We start from the raw sequence: 23,632 nt of genomic DNA on the forward strand, positions 1-23,632 counted from the left end.
AAACTGTACAACCCCTTTTAATCTGGGAGGTTTAAAACCCTGTAACTTAGGGCAACTTCTGATAATTGTCTGTGGTCCATCAGCATGCCCAGGCCATCATTTCAGATCCACCACATTTAGGTAATCTCTTGCGCCTCCGCAGCTCTCAGAAGGTTTGCTGTGTGCAGGGAGCCACTGCATCACTATGGCGATGTGTCTGACATAGAGTCACAGAGCTGGGCATGATGTGCATGCATGGGATTGTGCCAGCTGCTGGAAAAGACTGACCCTTTCATAATTCCGTCCTAGTCATCAGCATTAAATCTGCATACCTGGGAAAGCAGCTGTCTCCAGGCAGTAGAATCACACTAATGTCACCCCCTGGGCCCTTTGCTGTGGGCATTTCATTCTTCTCATTAGCATTGAAGCTGTTTTCTACTCCTTAAGTACAAGTCTCAAATTCTGCCATTACTTCTTGTCATCATCCTGTCATTCAGCAAAGTCAGTTTTGCCCCGGGGCAAGACTGCAAAACCAACACTATATAAGGTGCCTGCCATATGAAAACAGTAAATCTGCCGGGATAGGTACCGTCTTTGCATGGCCAGGAAGTATTGCTGTTGGTGAGAGCCTACATTTCACATTTATTACCTTTATCCCTAAGTTTAGATTCCCTTAGCTTGTCTCAAGGTGCTCTTATCCAATTGTGATATTAATCATGAGCAGCAAGTACCAGGTTGTTATCCCTGGTCCACCCTGGTCAGTCGTGGTCACCAAGGTCACAGTAAATACCTCACCTGCATTGCATATCACAATTGCCAATGCCTCCAGTTAGAACCTCATTCACTCAGGTAAGGAGAGCCTTCACTTCGTGCTCTTGAACCCATGAAGTAACCTTACTGGGAAGGAAAAAAGCATCAATCAGCTGCTTGGCAATGATGTGGGTTTGAAACTTACTATTTATAAACTAGGGATTAGCCTTTGTAAATTATTGTCTCTCATCAGTAAAATAGCATCACAGTTCTTGCAGATGTGTTTGTTCTTTGCATTTGGGTTTACTTGCTTTTATTTACTATTCCAAAGTGTCATTTGTCTCACCAAAACAACAAAACTGAAACATGAACTGGATTCTCTTTTGGCATGTGCTTGTAGTAAAAAAAAACTCATGTTAATCAGTGGTGTATCTTCAGAGCGAGCCTGCATGGACTGGCTTCAAATAATGGTATCACCTATATCTGTGCAACTGATCATATCAGAACTGCTTTCAGGCAACTCTGAATGTCATCTGAGGTAACTGAGGTGTGACTGGAATCAACATTTGGACAGTGAAACACTATATCCACAAGGAAGAATGTAGGTTCATCATCAGGTCCTAAACTGAGATCATAGGGACTGACAGTAAATGAAGAGAAAAAGAAAACTTGATTTGAAACTGGGAAGAAAACCTCTCAGAAATCACTAAGACACAGGCTAAGGGACAGTGTTGTTTGAGAGTAGGACTGTAATTTAAGTACTTAAATTTGACTCCTTTAGCAGGATTATAAAATCTAGTAGAAATACAGTGCCCTCTGTATATTTTACAATATAGGTAAAACAGTTCTTAGAAGCCACTGGAGAGTCATGCCTTCAAGGGTTTGTTACATGGTACACCAACCAAATGTACCAAGTAATGATTGTGATACACTCTTAGATTCTCTGAAACTGGTTCCAACCCCCAGCTCTGTTCTTCTCCTGTTTTAGACAGAACTTTTGCTGTTAAGAACCACAATAGTAATGCATTTTGATCAAATTGAAACTCTGGTGTTTAAGTTCTCTATTTGTGGTGGGTTACATCCACAATCCTTTAAGGCCCTTGCTGTTGGGGTTGACTTCTGCCCAGCAACTCAACAAACAGCAATAGTACCTAACAGTGATGGCAACCAAAGAGTTTCTATATTCCCAATATCCAAGTGAAATATAAATGGATGAACTGAGTGAGACTGATTCTTTCATCTGGAAGCACAGATTAGGCTGGGCAGCTATTGCAGCATCAGATGCACAAGCATGTTTTACTTGCCTGTGCAAGTACAATGTGACACACAAGCTTGGAACAAAACCATCACTGCCACAGGTTATGGTAGCTGTGACAAACTGCAGCCCTTGGCACACAGACTGTCACTTGTGAAAGTTCCTCCTGTTGCATTCTCTGCTGATGTCTTTTGGTTCATACAGCTTCCTTTTCCCTCATGGAAATATGCCATGGGAGCAGTGTGATTGGAGACTGCTGTGGGTTCCCTGGGGAAGGGTGGCCGGGAGGGAAGGGGCAGTTTGTCCCCAGCAGCCCTGTTTGCCTCTGAAAATGGCTTTCTGGACTGTGCTGTGACCACCTCCTCCAGCCACTGGTAATGCTGGAGCCAAACAGGGCTGTGCAGTGCGGCAAGGATGTCCAACAGCAGTTGTGTCTTGTGGGAGGTCACTGGGCCTGAGCCCATCAATGGGTTACAGAAAATCACATTTATTAAAAACCTACTTGCTTTTAAATCTGCTTTAATTGCATTCACACTGAAAGACGCTGGATGTCTCCCTGCTCCAGTCCTCAGCAGTCAGCTTGAGACAGGACAGTGAGTTACATTAAGGCTATTTAATCCCAAAACACGGTCCTCTTCCTGTTTAGAAATCCAGTGTATTCCCCAAGAGCAATACAACCTGCCTGCCATGACAGGGGCAAGCCAGAAAAGTTTCTAACCAAAAAGGGTAACAGGAAAATTACCAAAAAAGGGACATCTGGAAGAAGAGAGGAGAACATGGAGTTTAGAAAAAGCACCATAGAAGGTCTGCTCTATCCTTCCAAATGAGACTTCAACCAAAGGAGTTTGGGAACAGCCCTGTTTTATGAACACAGATTTTACAGCTGTGTTCTGTAGCCTTCAGAATCTATAGAAATGCTCCTGTAGTTGTCAGCTTAACAAGTCCACTCTCAGGCCCTTCATCCATGCATCCTTCTGCCTACTCCTCTCCCTCAACTAACTTTCCCTTTGAACTTCTCTGACACCATAACCTGGTGAAAACAGGTTGTAACCAGTGCACTCCCATGAGAAGGATGAGGTTCTTGGAGAATTTGCAGCAGAGATGTCTCCCTGCTGCTTTTATATACTATATGGCACTGATGTCCATGCTAGAATTGGAGCCCTAACAGCACTTGGAAAACAGGCATAAAATTCCTTACTCTCTCCCCTACAGCTTCTTCGGCTTACTGCAGCTTTTCATTTCCATCACAGCTGACCTGCCTGGAAAACACTATCTGCAAGGATCAGAAGTGAAGACTTCTGCATACAAGCATAAAATCATAGTGCTGCTCAGAAAAGGAGCATAAAATACCTGCTGTCTCCATGGCTTACTTCACTGCACATTTAAAACTACACTCACCCTCCTTTGGTCGTTCCCCCATCCCCAAAGCTTCCTTGCATGTCTGATGTCAAGTCCCTCCTGGAAGGGGCAAAGGAAGAAGAGCCTTTCGCTGTCAAGCAGTCCCATCTGCAGGGACTGTCTCACAGAAAGCCCTCTGCACCCCTAACTTCCTGCACTCTCACTTGTTAACTTCTAGAATGCGTATTAGCACCTATTTATCTAGCTCCTCCCCAGCCTACCTGTTTCACACTGGCAGGTGATAACCCAAATTCCCCATTCTCATTCACCTCTGGTCTAAGTTTGCTTCCCTGTGAATTGTGATGACAATTTTCTCCTGATCAAATTTTTCCTAAATCTCAGCACAAGGGAAGATCTCCATCACTGGTTCACTACAGTGATTCCTTCAAAACCCTCTGGCTGAGCTGATTTTGAATTCAGGTAGGGTCAGAAGATGTCTTTGGGACATTATATGTGTCTGTTGGGGTGAGCAGCCAAACCCATCTCAAAGTGGAGAACACTCCAGTTCTGCTTGCACATGTTCTGAGCACCCCTCATCTCATACAGAGAAGCAAACCAAAAAGAAGAGGAAATACCAGGAAAACTACTCAGGAACTGCCTGCAGAGCCAAGGCTGCCTGGAGATAAACTCTGGAGAAACAGGCACTGCTGATCTTTGATAACCCACACCAGGATCTGTACTGGTGAAGCTGACATCCAGAGGAAGATTCTGAAGGGAAATGGGGACCAAACTTTCCAAGATATTTCTCAACACATGCAGAAAGATACTTACTAAAATGCCCAAAAGCTCCATAGGTCCCACAATTGTGCTCTGATAGACAGCAGGTACAGCAGGTGCCAAACACAAAGCCAGATAGCATGAACACTATGAATATGTGAAAGCAGGGTGAAAAGAGCAAAACCTCCTTTGAAAGACTACTGGGACCAGCAAGGTGAAATCATGTTTGCTTGACTTCTGTCACAACAGCTCTGTGAATTTAGCAATAAGCTCACTAAGCAGGATCCAGGGATAAAATACACACCTGTAATAACTGGTGCAATGGGAAGATGACCAAATGTTTATGTATAATTCTAGCTGCTATATCTAATGGATTATACAAAGCAATCATTTGTGTTGATGCTGCTACTAAGGCTGCTGTCCTGCACAGGCAGAGCTGAGCAGCCAAACAGGATTCCCTATCCTAGTCAATTTAAGTTTCTGCAAACACACTTTTATAGTCAGTTATGCCTGCCACAGCCTCATCAAATGCTAGCAATCACAATTTCAGCTGCTTCCTCTGATATGACTTTGAGCTGTTTAATGTATCTGATGATCATTCGTGCCTGGAGCCATGGTGAAATGCATTCACCAATCATTGCATTATTTAATGTTGAGGCATTTATGCTAGAGGCACTCGAAAGGTAGAACATTTTTATTTTCTCTTGAGATTAAAAATGATGTGAAATACACATGAGTTAATACTTTTTTAGCTTTAAATCCATTTGTCTTGACTTCCTAGAGATTTGCTTCAGGGGTGGAGAATGTTTCCAGGTGAGCCTGATTGGGTTCAGCTAGTTGTGACAGATGCAGTTCACTTGGGGGTGGGTGGGATGGAGAATGGTGAAGAGAGGATAAAAGGCTTTGAAAGGCTCTCTGGAGTCCTTTCTGCTAGGGAAACTTCAGTCTTTTGTTTTAATAGGCAAAAACAGTTAGTGACAATCCGCCTGCCTGTTGTTTTCTCCACCTTATTATGCCATCACCCATTCCTCTTAATTGTTTTCTCCATTTTGAGTTTTCCCCATCTGCGGACTTGCGACCTTGCAGCAGCCCTTTAGTTATCCCTGGCAAAGACAGGAAGAGCTCCCTGGGAGGAACTCCATCTATCAGGAGCCGCCGCTTGCCTCCACGCTTGGCCTGGTGCTCCATTGACTGGGATCAGCTCTGCCTCCTACAGCCTCTTGGCTCTGGGGGCTTTGGTTCTGTCTACAAAGCCACCTACCATGGTGCCACTGTGGCTGTGAAGCAGGTGAAGAAGAACAGCAAAAACCGGCTGGCATCACGGCAGAGCTTCTGGGCTGAGCTGAATGTTGCCTGGCTACAGCATAATAATGTGGTACGTGTGATGGCTGCCAGCACCTGTGCCCCAGCCAGCCAGAACAGCCTGGGCACCATCATTATGGAGTACGTGGGCAACATCACCCTGCACCATGTAATCTATGGCACTGGAGGTGTGTGGGGACAGGGTGAAGATGATGAAGGATGTGGAGGGAAGGCCCTCAGCATGGCAGAGACTGTATGCTATTCTTGTGACATTGTGACTGGCTTAGCCTTTCTTCACGCACAGGGCATTGTGCACCTGGACCTGAAGCCTGCAAATGTCTTCATCACTGAGCAGGGAGTGTGCAAGATTGGAGACTTTGGGTGCTCCCAGAGGCTGGAGGAGGGCTTGTCCCAGAGCTCCCATGTTTGCCAGCAGGGGGGCACATACACACACCGTGCCCCTGAGCTCCTCAAGGGCGAGAGGGTCACTGCCAAAGCAGATATCTACTCGTTTGGCATCACCCTCTGGCAGATCGTCATGCGGGAGCAGCCCTACCTGGGCGAGCGGCAGTACGTGCTCTATGCTGTGGTAGCCTACAACTTGCGCCCTTCTCTGGCTGCTGCTGTGTTCCATGAGTCACCGGTGGGACAGAGACTGAAGAGCATTATCAGCTGCTGCTGGAAGGCTAATGTAGAGGAGCGCCTAAGTGCAGCCCAGCTGCTTCCCAGCCTCACGGCCCTTAAGCAGAGCCTCTAGGAAAACTAGGGACTGTTTCCTTTGCTGTTCCCTCTTCTTTCCCCCTGCCTTTTCTCTGAGTATGATGATTTAGCCTCTGTGTGATCTAAAGGCTTTGGTGCTGTGTTTTATACTTAAAAAAAACCAAAACTGTTTTGATGTTTTGCTGTAAGAAGATTCTAAATAAACATGTTTATCAAAACTGTGGGGTTTTAGCATGGAAGGGGATAGAGGCAAGGATCGAGACATTAGCAGCTCTGGCTTTCTCTGGTTGATCTGTTGTGTGCTTCTTTGCTCAGGGAGAATATGGGGAATGGGATGTGCAGGGAAACAGTTGTTTTCAAATAAGTATAAAAAAGGGGCTTCTTCTGGAAAGCTCTTTGTACTTAATGCCTTTTGGTATTTCCAAATGTCAGCTATGAGTAGTTCTTTGCTAGGTTTGTGTGTTTGAGCTTTTCCTCTGCCTTTACCAAGGAATGAGTATGCATTACAAATCAATGAATGCAGAAAAAGAAATATAGAATGTCAGTGGGCTTTCTTCTTGTTCTTGGATGTACTTAATCTCAGTGAGTATGCTCTTTCTGAAATGAAAGATACGAACTACCCATACACTTGTCTAAGCAAGGGACATTTTTGTCAATCTAAGGCTATTAAGAACAATCATTAACAGTTTGTGCTTTTGTGAGACCTCTGTGCTGCCAGGTGTATGAGTTGCAACTTGCTAGTTGGTATATTGTAAACTTTATTTAGTTTGAAGTATTATAAGAGTATCTTGTGTGGAATAGGAAGTTCCCAGGTTTTGGAGGTGCAGGAGGAGTAGAAAACCAAAAGTAATTGGGAAAGCATGAAGGGACATGTATAGATACAAAAACCTCCTAAACTGGGGTAAGGTGGGGTGCTACTCACCCTGTGTAATGCATGGGTCAGTATTAGATAAGATACTGGAAGTACTGAAAAGGGAAGCTGATTAAAGCAGTAATAACGATCCTCTGCCAGTGCTCAAAGCATACACTATTGAACTATACTCTGTACTGTTTGTCTTCTCTGCTGTCTTTCCTAACCTGGTTGTAATGTGTCTGAGAAAGGAAGTGCTGCAGGCAATGCTGGAGGCAAAAAGCTCTGATCCCTGATTTATCAGAACTGATAATTATACATCTGTTGAGGTCTGAACCCTTATCTGGAGCTAGGAATATCTGTCTGCTGTAGCTGATATTGCTGTTCAGTTCAAAGACTCCACTTCTTGACACAGGAGAGTGAGTGATGTTTCAGTCAAATTGTTTTACTTCTTTCCCCTTCCTCTCTCTTGCTTCCATTCTGGAGAAAAATCCCAGAGGAATTAAGCAAATTTCCTGATTTTTGACAAACATCTGTTCTTAGTCCTGTGAAATCCTGGAAATGAGCAGCTATGTGAATCTGAGATGATTCTGTAGGCCTTTATGGTATTTGGGTTGGCCATTGAAATTAATGGTTTATAAAGCATATCTAAGCTTAACTATTTCTTGCTCTTCTGTCCCCCTTAATTGGAACTGTAATCTGTGGGATCAAAAACCCAAGGTAAACTCTGGAATAGGTTTCCTGCATTCTTCTCTGTCAAAATAATTATGCTATAGGAAAAGAACTTATGTTTTTTAATGTTGCACAACAAGAAATCTCCTATAAAGCTTATCATAACAAGCCAGTTAACTTTTAAAATGATTAGCTGAGGGCATGTAAGATAAAATGTCAGATAAAGAGATTGGCATGCCTCACCTTAACATAAAGCCTTCGATAAAATGTTTCTCCAGTCTTCAAAATAATATAATATAGAAATGGAATTAAAGTGTTTTAGTAGTTCTAGATACTTATGTGTTGTATTTATTTTGCCAGTCTAGGTAGCTTGTTGCTTAAACTGCTAGGAACTTGCTATTGTGCTTGATGATACTTTAGTATCAGTAAGTGCTACTTGAGACTCTCTGAAAAATCAAGCACCCTTCAAATTCTCTGTTATACTTGACAGAAGAATACTGGATGGCCAAGACCTGCTCTTGAAGGTGAAATCAGCTCTGCAGGTGTGTGTCAGTTTTACCGGGCTCTCTTTTGAACAGGAGTAAGAACTCTGCACAGCTCTCAATATAGGCACAACATAACCTGCTGTCATAAAGATGTTTTCTATTCTTTAGCATCTGCAAAGATTTGATATGCTTCTTTTTGGTTGCTGATGAGCTTTGAGTTAATTCTAATCAAGAAACATCTCAGGCCAGATGGCTCAGAATCCATAGTTTTACGTGATAAAGAATCCATAGTTTTACGTGATAAAGATTATTTTGCCTGTTTGCCTCACTTTACATCAACCTACCTTGAATTTCCTCCTGCCAGTTTGTAGCTGGCCCTTGCACTCACATCCTAAATAAACAAATTTGCTGACGGTGGGGTTAAATTGTGGCTCACCCTCTTGCACTTCATTTGTGGATGTGCTGAGCCACACATGACCCTGTGAAACACCAGTGGGCACTTCTAGTAGAGAAAACTGCCACTTTTACACTCTGCTCCTACCTTTTGACTTATCCAGCCCAGGATTTTCTCTCCTAAACATGGCTGCTGAGTACCTTTAAAAGTTTTCAGTGAAGGAATTTTTGAGTACCTCTGGAAATCCAAAGGGAGCAAACATATCAGCATCTTATCTGCATGCTGTTTGTGCTCCTAAAGAATTCCAACACAATTCAACACAGCTCATCTCCTTCCAAGCAAAGCGGTATTAGCAATATATGTCAACCATGCAACTAGGAAAGAGTTTTTTTTAAAGAGCTTCATGGGCTATGGTCCTGGACAGAGAGAGCTTCAGGATACCTGGTTCACAGTCAAGGGCTACCTTCTAAAAGCTCGAGATAGGTACATCCCGATGAGCAGAAAATCAGGCAGAGGTGGCAGAATACTTGCAAGGATAAAAAATTTGCTCCTGGTTAAACTGAAGCATAACAAATAAACATGCAGGGGTTGAGAGACCAGTGGGAAGTCTGGAGCACGGAAGACTGACTGCTGGTAGTGAGGGTTAGGTTAGGGAACATCCAAACAAATGGCACATACCTAAGTTCATGGGATCTGATGGGATGCACTCATGAATACTGACAGAGGTTGCTGATGTCACTTTGAGGCCACTATTGATGAACTTTGGAAGGTCATGGTAGTCAGGAGAGATTCCTGAGGATTGGAAGAAATCAAATCTAACTGACGTCTGCAAGATGGCCAGAACAGAGGATTTAGAAAACTTCAAGCCATTCAACCTCACCTAAATCCCATGGGAAGTGGTGGGACAAATCATCCTGGAAACCATTGCCAAACATACAAATGACAAAAAGGTGACTGGGAGTAGTCAGGGCAGATTTGTGAAGAGGAAGTCGTGTTTGACCAACATGGTAGCCTTCTGTGATGAGATTACTGGTTGCTGGACAAGGGGAGAGAAATGGCTGTTGCTTATCTTGACCTTAGTGTGGCTTTTGGCACCATTCCCCATTGCATCTTTGTAGAGAAACTGATGAAGTACAGGGTAGACAGTGAAAACTGAGAACTTGCTGAGCTGCTGGACTCAGAGGGTTGTGACCAGTGTCATGAAGTCCAGTGGGAGACCAGTCACTAGTGGTGTACCCCAGAGATTGACAGTGGTCCCAGCACAAGTTAACATCTCCTTTAAGTGCCTGGATGGTGGGGCAGAGTGCACCCTGAGCAAGCTCACAGACAGTACGGACTTGGTTGGAGTGGTCAGTACCACAGATGGTTCTGCTGTGTTCATAGGGACCTGACCAAACTGGAGAAACCTGCTGATGGGAATCAGTGCAGGGAGCTGCAAAGCCTGGCACCTGATGGAGTGCCAGGTAACGCTATGCTGCGGCACGGGCTGGGGGCAGATCGGCTGGAAGGCAGCTTGGCAGGAAAGGACGGGGAGCTCCGGGCAGGCACCAAGTTGAACATGAGCCAGCAATGCGCCCTTGCGGCGAAGGTGGCCAACAGCATCCCGGGGTGCGCTACAAGGGGTGCTGCCAGCGCTGCCGGAAGAGATCGTTCCCCTCTTCCCACTCAGACCTGCTGAGGCACATCTGGAGCGCTGTGGCCACCTTGGGATTCTGCCGGAACAAGAAAGTCATGGATGTACTGGACCAGGAGTGCAGTGAAGGGCCATTAAGCTGATTGTGGGATGGAAACCTCTCCATGTGAGGAGAGGCTAAGAGATGGGACTGTTCAGCCTGGAAAGAGAAAGCTCCAGGGGATCTTATCAGTTTATATAAATACTGATAGAGGCAGTAACTATGGAGCCAGTATCTTCTCAGTAGTGCCCAGTGCCATGACAAGATGCAATGGAGACAAACTGAGACAGGAAACTCCATTTAAGTGCAAGAGAAAAAATGTTTACTCTGAGGATGGTCAAACACTGGTTGCCCAGAAAGACTGGGGTATCTTCATCCGTGGAGATACTCAGAACCCAGCTGCACACAGTACTGAGCAAGCTGCTCAGACCCTACTCTAACAGGAGCCTGGACTAGACAATCTCTAAGGGTCCCCTCCAACCACAAAAGTTCTGCAAATATAATAACATTTATAGATGCTTGAATTCCAGACCTCTCCTGAGTTCTCCCACAGAAGTGTTTCTAGCATGAGCCTTTTTTGTGTTTCCTCCAGGTACAATACACATGCAAGGAACACACTTTGATTCTTTGCAATGGCTTTGTTATTTATGGGGGGAACAAGTTTCAATGATTTGGTTTCGTTTTGGTTTTTTCTCTTTCAAAAACCTGACACTGGTGGATCCACCAGAGAGGGCTGACAGATTCCTTGTTCTTTATATTCTGAAAACTGTAAATCAGGGAGTTATTTTAGTTCCTTGAAGTTTTCTTCCATTTAGTTTTATATTTAATCCACCAGAGTTTTATCCTTTCCGTTTTCTTCATCTGGACTCAGCTTCAGGTTTTTAAAAGATGCCTTCTTGCTTCTAAAGCTGGCACAAAAGCTAATGAGTGTAGCAGCACGTTGCTCTTTGACTTCATCACACTTGCACCCCTCTAGATAAAAGGTTAGCAGAAGTACATGATGCTAACAGAGCACCTGCTGACAATTGCATTATATCTCTTACAGGATTCTGTTCACCCATATTTTCTCGCAACTCTATAAGCTAGTTTTGTTCTTTATCTCTCCTTCCCCACTCATATGTGTGCAGCACAGTTCCAGATGGTTAGCAAGATGTGGCTCTAAGTCAGGATAAACCTTAAGGGCTACTCATACCTAGTTTATTTATTCTCTTCATTCGTGGAACTGATCACAGGCAGCTTGATCAGCCTGAACAGAAGATGTACTGAAGACCTGGAGGAAGTGCCACAATCTGGTAATTGCAATTTATCAACATCTTGGTATGCTTTCTGAGCATGAAACTCTGTGAAGCCAGTGCTGAGGGTCCTTTGTATGGCTGCTCCAATCAGCCAGACAACCTAATATAAAAAGGGACATCACTTTTTCTTTCTCTGGACTAAATGCTTTGGCAGGGTATATATGAAAGCATAAGGAATTTGAAAAGCTGAACTAGCATTCATGTCCTTTTGGGCTCTGAAGGATCTAGCAAATTTGGAAGTATGAGATCTGGTATTGCACAGATTCATATGTTGCAGAATTAGTGTAAGTGTAGGCACAGTGGTATTGTAATAAATCTTTGGGCTGTGCCCTCCAGCCCTCTGCCATGCAGGTATGCTCTATTCAGAGCATGAGTTATGTGATGCTACGAAGAGGCTGAACCTCCTCAAATAAAAGCAACAGTGCACCTTGACTGTGTTCTTAGGAAGGAACAAAACCTCCTTTATCCCAGCTGGCAAATGTCAGATCTCTTGTGTCATCAACTAAGTTCCACAGCTTCATATTATTATTTTAATTGGAAATAAATAATTGCTGTATTTAGGTTTGTTTGGTGGCTTGGTTGTTTTTTTTATAGCAGGAACTTAAGTGCCATTTCATGTAGGATCCCATGTTCCAGGGGCCATGTTCTCAAGGTGAGTTAGTTTTCTGATTTCATGTTCTCTGTCCATAAGTAGCACAAGCTGCCTTTCAAACTTCCACCTCTGCAGCACTGACAACAGTTAACACTAATCATTGAAAACCGGGTTGAGCTCCTGCCTCATACCAGTCTGGGGTAACCATAGCCTGCATGAAAACTTCAGCTAGTTCTCATCAACCCAACTAACACATATGGCTGCATTTACTAGTTTCAGAAGGGGCAAATAAAGAAGATGCTGTAAAGTGCCTGCATTCTCATGTCTAGTCATGGACAGCAGTAGCTCTGGACATACTAACCATGTTAAAAGTGATATATTTTGTATTTTCTTGTTTACACATTGCCTACTAAGGGAAAGCATGGATTAAATGCTCTTATTCTAGGCTTTTTTTCTTTTTTTTGTAACAAATGGCATGCACCACCTCCAGGTCCCCCCACCTCCTTTTTTCCTTCAAATGGCAACTTGTGTAAAACTTGACAGGAAGCAGATAAGAAAGAGATTTTAGGTAATTTTATCTAATTCAAACTGAATCCCCCAAAAAGCCAAAACTGGTCAGTGCTGAAATGGATTTAGCTCAAGTATTGTTTTTCATACCTTTCTTCATGATGAAAAGCAGCATCCACGTGCTCAATTGAGTTCTGTGAAGTGCAGCAATTACTTTAGCAGTTAACTGATCAGAGGAAAGACAAGAATAGATGGCTAGGAGCATGGGAAGTACACAGTTGTAGTGTACAGCTTCTAGGAAGAATGAGAAAGAAGAAGAAAAAGCATGGAAGTGTAATTATATCAATCTATCTGTATTACTCCTCATTTACTATAGGTTTAGTGGCTTTGGTTCCCAAACAGAAATACCAACAGATTTTTCATAATAAGTTTTTAAGCATAAGCTACAATTCTTATGCTACTCTCTTTATTGGGGGAGGGGGGGAGGGTGGTGTTTCGAGCATTGTGGTTAAACATATTTGATAACTAAGCAAGGAAGTTATCTGTTCCTCCTTGACACAGCTTCTGGCTTTCCATCAACCAGGAGCCTCTGGAACCTTGCTCCTGGTTTGTTTCGATGTTTGCTTTTCTTTCCTCAGAGGTTTCTTCTGTGCTCACTTATTTCATACTTTTGTTATTATTTTTCCATTTATTTTTTTGTGCCATGCTTTATCTCACCCCAGAAAGAAAGAGGTACCACCACTACCTCAAATAATAAAAGTACTATGTGACTTGGAGGTGGGCACATCCATAACACAGAAGGGTAGGATGGGAAGCGTGAGGACGTAAGCACATATGGGTGTCTTCTATATCCTGTGGTAAGATATATCTACAGAATAGAAAACAAAACAGTGTTTTACAGAGTATACCACAAATATTTGTAAATTCACTGGGACTTCAGTGCATGCTTGATATTTGACTTGTATATCAACTTTTGCAGCTTTAGCATCTGTGCTTATGAATTCATCCATTAGAACAAGAATATAAATAGGACTAGAAAATTAATGGTTATTTTTTAAATTAACTGTACTTTGAACATTTTACTTAAACTGTATTTTAGCCATTTATCTGCTGGAAATACCTTAATGCAGTGCTCAAAGAGCCTCTTTCTATGCTTCAGTTAACCCAGCTGCCAAATATTTGTCTGCCTGTCAGATGAAAAGCCTTAAAACCAGTTAAAGGAGGAAAATGGAACAAAAAAAGACTACTGGCATCTCTCCCAGTCTGCCATCAGCTAAGAATGCCATGGGACAATCTGACAGTAGAGGCACCATCCGCCTCTGGACTTCTCTGAGCACAAGACTGAGTTTCGGTCTCTACCCAGCTTGAGGTTCAATAGCCTGAGTGTTCAGCAGAGCAGGGAGGTGATCGCATTTGCCTTTGCAGGGCACCTGGGATAATAGGGTAATTCATAACTTAATAAATATTCTACTGCATATGTGCCAGGCTACAAAGAGTGAAGTAGGCTGCAAACTGGAAACGTAAATGTCCAGCTCTTTTTAAAGTCCTCCCCCCAAAACAGGCAGAAGGAAAACCAGTTTTATTTTCAAGCCATGTATTTTTCTCAATCACTGACTTCAGAAACAGCAAGTGGGTTTTGATTCAGATATGGCAGAAGTGAAGCTGGCCCCAGAGACAAGTACTGAAAGCTGCTTCTGAATAGAGGTAGGAAAAACCTGACTGTAAATAAGAGAAGTGATAGGCCAGGGAGGCTGCATCTTTATTTTTTTTTAACAGTAGTAAATACTATATATGTATATATATGATACACTAAGTTTAGAGACCTATTGTTTACTGTGGCCACAACCTTGTTTTTCTCTTATCTAACAGTTCCATTAAAATGGCTTGCAGATAACATGAAAGCCACACGCAGTGTCTGAAGGACTGTATCAGTGCACTGACATGCCAGTATGTGAGTGCCACCTGAGCTTCTCTTTTCATAGAAAGCAAAAGAACTTCACCAGATCTCCCTTAAAGTTGTCAGTCCTTGTATAGCTTTTGGGAGTGAAATGATTGCTATTAGATGTTTTCTAATTTAAAGGGGAGAAAATGAGTATTGATAATAATGAATTAATGGTTCTTGTCAACAGCTGACTTCAGAGGAAATCAATTTCCTTTACATTTTTTAGTTTTCATGCACAGTTCTTTTAAAAAGTTGTGTACTAAATTGCAAACAGCATTTGGAAAAGGGTCCTAACCATAAAAATTAGCACTATCTGAGCAATCATAGCAAGGGTAGTAGGAAAGAGCCATTTGCACAGGGACACAAGGGAGGTGGCTGGAGGAGGCAATGAGAAAAGCCAGGAACATTGATAGAGGAGAAACCCCCAGAACCAAACCTGAATGCTACAAGCCTTTCAATCAGTGAAGCTCTCACTGAGAACAAAGTTAATGCTGGCACATGGATTTCTGTGCTCTATTCTAGAGCTAGAACTATCTGTTCACTGGGCTGTTGGCACCCAGGTGACTTTTAAGCTAAGGTCTTGAGCTAGTCTCAAAATTAGACAAGACCACTGGTTCAGTTCAGAGCAGTCACCCATTATCATTGGGGCATACCGGTCTTGTTTAGTTAAACAAGCATAGCCTTCCCCTCACTTCCAGCCTTCCCAAATCCCACCTGCCCATCAAAATGCAAAACTGGCTAATTTTAAGTGCTCTACAAACCATTACCTGCCCCCCAACTGTCTGTGAGATTCTTTTCTTTCTGTTCTTGATGATTGCACTATGTGCTAATCATGATGATGGTTACCTAGTGGTATACTTTAACACCACAAATGGTTTATCAATGTATACTAGTACACAAGTAATGATGGATTCTTCATTGGAAAAGATTTTTCTTCTATATATAGAAGATTTTAAGAGTACAAAGTTCAATTTCACATATCAAAGGTGTGGTGTTCTTTTTTCAGGAAAGAGAAGAATCAATCCCTAAGTATTAGCATGAGCCTTTGTGCCTGCCAGAACAAAGTGACTGGCTCTGTCTCACACCAGGAACATCTCTCAAGAGTATATGAGACACAAATCTACCTCTACATATGAAGGGACTCTCAAAAAGGAAATATACCTGCTGCTAAGGTGTGGGAAGGGGGCCATTGATAAAACCAAGTACCTGCTGGGTGCCCTCAGAAACATCTTCCAACAGTCCTAATTACTGAAAGATTACTTAGCAATATTAACATTTTGTATATATAAGAAAAGCATGAGATCATCATGCTGAAACAACTACAAGTATTAATATTTCTGGATTTTTTTCAGGGGACATAGCTCAATGCTCAAAACCACCTTCTATATATACCACAATAATTCATTTTATTTGCCTAAAAATTGAAGCAAATGCTAATACTACATTCTCCTCAGTTTTAAACCTGTAGACAGTACTGTTCCCCTTCATCTGTGTCTGGAAAACCTGATGCTAGTTTTCACTGTGTGTGGAGGTAGGAATGTTGGAAGTGCATTCATGTGCATCTACAGGTAGTTGCTCTTACAACATTTAAGTGATTGTTTTGGGGGGAAAAAGACTTTTCTGTTTTATATTATTTCCTGAGAGAATAATCAACCACATTCCATATTTGTAACAATGATGTTTTAGACACTGGTATGAAAGGACATGTACAAGCTCTGTTTTCATCACAAGTAGGAACTTCTGACATCTATTTAGGTGAAAGATGAGTTTAATAGATATGCTATTCACTCCTGTAAGTTGTTCTCCGTAACAGAAGTGCTGAGTCTCCTATGGAATGACACTACAGAATCTACAGTGGTTGTTCCTGCCCCCCTACTGCAACCTTATAATTGATGTGCAGTGAACTGCAGCTGCCACTTTGCCACATTAGCTTTCCAGAGAAGTCTGTGAGCCCTTTGAAACCAAAACTTCGTAATACTTGATGCCTCTTGGATCACTTTCATGTGACATTGTAGATCTGACCAGCTGTTCTGAACAATCACAGTGTAATGGTTTCCTCAGTGGCTACTAATTCCTGTTTCTAAAGCACATCTTTAACAGCACAGTAACTCCTTTAGTTCCAGGTCCTAACTTTTATGTTATTATTCCTCTTTCTATCAGGTTTTGAGTAATTTAACTTGGCTACTTCACAGAGGGTCAGGTCACAACAGCAGAAGCGTTACTGAATTGGCTTTAGCCTTTCTTTACAGATGCCAGTGTTGGGGAGGGGATTTTTTCACAAGTCCCACAGAAGTCAATCTGACACCTGGATGTAATCTAGACAAAACTGTGAGATGCAACTAATATCCTGCCCTAACAGTCCTGTTCCATCAAGACTGCGATCCCCCCTTGCTTTAAATCTCATCATCTATGGCAAGCCTTTGCTAAATTTTGTGTTTGGAAATGTTCATCATCTGAAAATCGGTTGGATCAAGAACACTGCAAAGAGGAAACTAATTTTGATGGGATGAAGAAAAACTTTTCGGAAAAAAAAACCCAACAAAACCATGATGCAGCAATGCTGCATCCAGAGAACTTCCTCCTTTAGCTGTAAAGTAGTGTCCGGTCAGGATCATTCCCTAAATTATCCCTGCTCCATGACAGAGAGGCAGCACAAGGACTGTGAAACAATTCCCTCCTACCCTGTCTCGACAAAGAATTAGATTAGATTAAACTGGTCTGTGGAAGAAAAAAACATGATCAGTGACTTCATAACTGGGATCTAAAACCCAAACAGAGCAGAGGGTCATGGGCAAAAATCCATGTGGAGTACGTGTATTGGTAAACATAATTGCTGTAAGATTAATCAGCATTTTCTTCCTCAAGGACAGACATCCAACCATGCCAAAATTCCACTGCTGGTAGCTTCCCACAGAGTCTTTGCAGGAGGCAGACATCAGGAGGAAAGACAACTCCAGAGTCTTTATTAGCACAGTACTGTGGGAGTTTGCACACACTGGCATTCACCCCTAGCTCCTAAACCCCCCAAGGACAAAGTGTTCACAGAGAAGCCAGCCAGGTAAGCGTAGCAAGCCAACCAGCATCCTGGAAGCCATTTCCAATGCAGCTGTTAGCACAGCTTGCTGTGTTCAAACAGTCTCACTGATATTACTGGAGTAGATGCAACTTTTCAACATGTGCTACAAACTATTGCAGTCTTCTTCGAGTGTCTGTTTTTGCAAAGTGAAACCGATCAGAACAAACAGTGCCAAGCAGTGCTGCCTCAAGTGGCCAAATCTGGACTGGAGAGAATCCAGTAGCTTGGAATTAATTTTTTATACTTCATTAAACTTTCCACACATGAAGCCTTCCAAGGTGATTCCCAAAATAAAAACTGGATGCAAAACCACAGGGTTTTTTTGTGTGTGTCCACTAGTTCTGCTTTCACTGGACTGATGCTGGTGTGAGTTTTGCACAGGAATTGTGTGCTCCCCTCTTGGTAACATAGCCTAGATAACAACAGATGGTACAGTAGGAATGTGAGGGTAAATAGTGTGTGCGAACAGAATACCCAAACCAGCATATTCTGAGAGGATGTTTGCCCCAAACCTGATAACACTAAGAGGATATTAACAATAACAAAGCTTGCTTAAGATTAAACAGTAACCAGGGGATTAGATTTCTGAGAGTCTTTAAAGGCTTGAAAAGCAGCATGAGAATTTGTGATTGTTGTTAGAAACCCTGGGGTGGGAGCAGCAGGTGTTTTTACTTCTAAAGCATGACAGCATCCTCACCATCCGACATGGTCTGGAGTTGCCCTGTACAGGCAAAGGGATGAGAGGATGAGATGCAGCAGTAGGAACTCGCTGCTCAAGAGTACATGTGAGAACATACAGGATACGCTTCCATTGGTGTGTGCATTAGCTGCACAGGTACGCATGCCCACGCCTCCAACAAAAAGGATGTAGGAACAGGGGAATCTGCACTCCCAAAAATGAAAGTGTGAATTTGTAACCCATGATTCTCACAGGAGAAAGGATGTGTATAAGAACTGTGTGAATAGGTGGGATCAGCTGTAGAAGGGTGTGTAAGAAATTTGTAGGTGCTTTTTAACACTTTGTAAGCATCTAGTACAGTGATTTCTGTTGTATTGCTGATATTGATCCACAATATATAGTTCACTGATTCCTGGCAAATTTCATGTCTCTAATCACTAAACTGCCCCAGTGCTGTCAAGACTCTGAGTTGCAGTTATTGTCTGCAAAAAGTTGCTGCTTCATTATTACAGATCTGACAGAAGCATCACATCTGCAGAGCAAGGAGTGGAGAAGCAACAAATATTCTCCCAGACAAGCATAGAAGACATAATTCATCCATTTGAAAAGATATCTTTACTGAACTAAGGCAGGACAAATTCAAATGACATCCTCCTCAACACAGTCCAGATGTACAATCCTGTTTCAATCCCAAATGTTCAAAGGCACACTGCAATGATCTATCACAGATTTGGTGTCACCAGAAATGCTCTAGCATATTAGCAACTATGTCTTTTTCTGTCACTGTGATTTGTGTCAGAAGAACAAGACAAAACAGATCAACAAAGGTGAATTTTTGCTCTAACCAGGTCAATTGCATTAGAAGCCAAGTGGACTATCCCTCAGGTATAAAGTACATATTTAGAAGTGTTGTGGTTTAAACTACTAAGAAGGAGAAAAATGACTGCTACTGCTGAACCCAGGACAAGAAGGAAAGAGTTTGTGGTGAAAACTATGAAGTTCATGCTGCCCACTTGAAAAAGTTACTGAACAATCAATATCTGCAACAACTTCTGTCAACAGTAAAGGACTCCATCAAAGCACAATTGCTCTTTTCCCGAGTTCATGTACTCCATGGTTACATGAGCAATTTTCAAGTTAAAGAGAGCTCAGCATTTTGATGGGGGTGTACATTTTTATATGGTAAGCTTTATGCCAGAATTGGCATGAAAATTGACAAAACTTAAGATGGACAGGCTAGGTGTGGAATGAGAACTCCAGCTGCAGACTGGTGCTCATGCAGTCTGCATTCTGTCCCGCTGCTACCTGCAGAGAACATTAGTTCCCAGTTACAACTACACAGCTACACAAATTGATCTTTGAAAAGGGGCTATTTTCAGTTCCAGTGGGTTTTCTTGAAGTTTCAACAGCTGAGGTACCTGTAGATGCAATAAATACAGATGTTCAGATCCTAGACGGGTCAAAGGGATATTAACAGGCAATACCTAACTACTGAACAAAGAACTTGGAGGAGAGTTCTGAGACATACTACAACTGTGTAACTTCAAGTTAACACAAGAGGATCATCAGATACCTACAATTAAGACCAACCAGATGCTGAAACCTTTCTTAAAAGGCTTGAGAATAGCCTTCATTGGATTGCTGCTAACCGGTTTAGATATTCCACCACCTACTGACTATTTCCTGAAAAGCCTTGAGTATGACCCTGCTTCACAGGTATTTTATGACCAGAAGTTCAAGCAAAACCTTTAGAAGTGTGCTGAGATCTCAAATACCTTGGAGAAGAAGTGATTTACAAGTAAACAGAAATATATTTTGGCAATATAATCACCATTGAAAGGAAAGCCTAGAGGCACGAAGCTGGCGTAACACAGCTCCAGGGAGCTGCCCACATCAAATAATTCCGATGACAAAGTAGATTTCAGGAAGGTACTGTGAGCCCTGCCAAAACCATCCACAAGCCACCTGCATGAAATAAGCAGAATAAATCTACTAAAACAAATAAATGGTGTTTACAAGCCAATTCGCAAAGCCAGGGTGAATACATCTGTCCTTCCTGAACCATCCAAAGGTATATCAGAGTTCAGCATTCAGCAGAAGACACTACAAGCCTATGTTTCGAGCTCTTGTGATACTGAGGTGCTGAGTGACAGCAGGTACGTGCTCATTCAGTAAACACTCCAGTCACATAGGTAGACTCATACCAGGATCTACTCTTAAATTATGACCACTCAAGCACTACAAAAACATCTGGCAGATCTCCTTAAATACCTTTTTTTGGCACACGAACAAAGGCAGACAAAAGGTTAACTGACATCTAGACTAAATGGGATAGATTTGTAGAACATTAATGACATTGTTTCTAGGTAAAACTATCATTTAGCCTGTCACAGAGGAGAAAACAAACAAAAACCAAAGCACTAAAGCTTCCCAGGCAAAACTTAGCAAGTTAAATGCAATGGCATCAAGTAGTTAAAGAATCAGGTGACCATTAATTTAGCACAAGTAAAGATGATCAGGCTAAAACTAAGCAAAGGACCAGAAACCTGACATGAACCTAATTCCCTACACTTACATTTTTTTAATTAATAGGAACTGAATTACTAATTTGGAATCATAAATTGAATCTAACTGGCTTTACTATAAGCTTGTGGAAAATATATGGAATAACAAAATACTCAGTTAATTACTCAGGACATTCTAAAGGATAAACTGGTCAAGGAAAGAATAAAAAAGCCAGTTACCTATAAAAACAAAACCAGAAGGTGTCACGAATGCACACAGAAGAATATTGTGCATGTTAAATCATGAAATTAGCTATTAAATTGTTTCTGCTACAGCCTAAGTCATGTTAAAAGCATGTCTTGCTTCTTAATAGTTTTTCTTCTTAATTACGTGTCATGAGGAAAACAGTCCCGGAAGCTTAATCTAAAAAGCATATGCCAACAGTGTATTGTAAATCCAAACTCACAAACTTGTAACTAAAGTTAGCATTAGCTGGGGAGCAAAACCTACATTAAAAACAATATGTAACCAAAGGAAAACCAGGCATAACACAAAATATGAATTGGAAGGCAAGAATGACAAAATACGCAAGAGGTCAAGGTATACACAATGAATGCTTACTCATATGACCAGCGTGAAGGACTGTTTACAGTGTATTTCATAGAAAGCAGGAAATTCAGACAAAACTTCTGTTCTGCATTTGTGGAGAAAACCAACATAGATCAGAAAATTCTAACAATAGCTAAGGAAAGCCTTAAGTGTAGGAACAGAAGTAACGCGGTTTTTAAATCAGCAGCTCCAGATAGCTTGCATCCAAGAATTTTAAGAGCTGGCAAAGGAGTGTTGTGTGCTGTTAATGTGGATTTTCCATAAGCTTTGAGAAATCTGGGGAAGCTCAGGAAAAAAAAAAAAAGAAATCTCCAAGAAAATTGAGGTGGTGCCAATACTAGAAAAATAAGAAAGAAAGGAACAAATTCAGGAACTTACTGTCAACCTTGCATTAATCTGAGGGGGAAAAAAACCCCAACAACCTGACTTTTAGATATAGGAACAAGAAATAAATGAGGAAATTCTGCTTAAATTACACAGTTTATATGTATGGAAAAGATATTTTCACATTGACTTTTCCTCATGCAATTACAGCATACATTTGATAGACAATAGGAACAGCGTTGATATAACACATCTGCACATTAACTTGTTCAGTAGGACACAAACTGACACTGTTGTGCACGTAGAGTTCGTAGTCAATAAATTAAAACTGAGATTACAGGTCTGTGTCGTCAGTGAGGACTCAGACATATTTTTAATTGAATCCCACAGGAATTAGTCCTTGGCAGCAAGCTGTTCAGTATTTTATCCAGAAATAAAGTTTACTAAGAACTTTCATAAAAACTCGAAGTAAATAATGTAGCAAGATGGCCATTGGGAACCATCAGGATTACTGGAAAATTAAGTGTTTCAGCATGATCAGTGTGATGTCATGTATAAATATATGTGATAAATATAAAACACTTATGGATGGGAAACTTCCTCAGGAAGTAGTTGGAATAGCTGAGAGAGCAAAAACAGGTTCATTATGCATAAGCAAGCTCAAAATTGTTAATATAATTGTTAAATGGCTCAGAAAACAAACCACCAGAACCAAATGCTGCTCTTATTGCAGGGAGGAAGAAGCTGGAGAAACAGGACTATCATCAGAACAGATGCTGAAGTACTGATCACCACTGGCAAAAGACATGGCTGAATTTCAGGAAGCAGCAACAGGATGACAACTTCTGCATCCATGTTTATTGGAACTGCTTTATCAGAACATAGCATCTAGTCCAAAGAAGTTATTAGTAAACCAGGTATTTCAAAGAGCAAGTACAAAGGATCCAAGAGCAAAACAAGCCTAAAATTTAGCATAAAATTGAGCATAAAATTGAATAATTGGCATTAGAAAGTTAACTGCATCACATGAGGCTTAAGGATCATATGACGACACATAACACATTTTGTAGGGAAAAAATAAAATACTAAGTGCAGCATGATAGCTCAAATTAAATTCCTACTACAACGCCAAGCAGGCTTTTCTGAATAACTGTAGTAAGTACAAAGCTTCCAAAGGTGGCAGTAGTTTTGGTAACATTACACATGTTATCGTTAATGGACAAACCTCCAAACTAGAATTAAAACATTATTTTTAAAAGAGAATCACCGTGACACTCCCATAGACCATCATTTTGTAACATGTAACATCTGTCTCTCCTGTTCAATAAACCTGTCAAGTAGTGATGTAACTAGGAACAGGCATGCTCTCAGCAGAACACTGGTTTTGGGTCTGACCGTTATCAGTGCCCAGGCCAAATCAATGACTGTTCTCATTAAAAATCATCTCTTCAATGCCTAATCTGAATCAATAAAGGGACTTCAATAAATAGGGGCGATGGCTTCAAACTGAAAGGGTAGTTTAGGTATTAGGAAGTTCTTTCCTTTGAGAGTGGTAAGGCACGGGCACAGGTTGTGCAGAGAAGCTGCAGCTGCTCCATCTCTGGCAGTGTTCGAGGGCAGGCTGGATGCGGCTTTGACCAACCTGGTCTAGTGAAAGGTGCCCCTGTCTGTAGCAGGGGGTCCTAACTGAACTTGCTTTAAGGTTCTTTTCAACCCAAACCATTCTGTGATTAAGGTCTTAAACATGAAACCAGCACTTTTACTTCAAGCTTTTGTACCCTCACCTCCACTTTCAGTAAAAATGATTGAAAGAAAACAAAAACAAATGAGAAAATAAAGGCTTAGATAGGGACGGACTCTCTACGACTGTAAGCACTGAAGACCGGCTGTATCAAATCCCGGTACTTC

The 23,632-nt window shown here is 41.8% G+C and overlaps 1 protein-coding gene across 1 annotated transcript; it reads left to right on the forward strand.

Moving 5' to 3' along the window:
• The first annotated feature begins 5,111 nt into the window (after positions 1 to 5,111).
• Positions 5,112 to 6,158, forward strand: MOS (MOS proto-oncogene, serine/threonine kinase). Its single transcript, XM_013129967.2, has one exon. It carries the CDS (start codon positions 5,112 to 5,114, stop codon positions 6,156 to 6,158), a length of 1,047 nt encoding a protein of 348 aa, XP_012985421.2.
• Positions 6,159 to 23,632: the final 17,474 nt, after the last annotated feature.

Source organism: Melopsittacus undulatus, chromosome 1 (genome assembly GCF_012275295.1).
Source record: "Melopsittacus undulatus isolate bMelUnd1 chromosome 1, bMelUnd1.mat.Z, whole genome shotgun sequence".
Taxonomy (NCBI): domain Eukaryota; kingdom Metazoa; phylum Chordata; class Aves; order Psittaciformes; family Psittaculidae; genus Melopsittacus; species Melopsittacus undulatus.

Excerpts from the sequence above, each read along its gene's own strand:
- MOS (XM_013129967.2), top strand. The coding sequence starts at position 5,112 with ATGCCATCACCCATTCCTCTTAATTGTTTTCTCCATTTTGAGTTTTCC.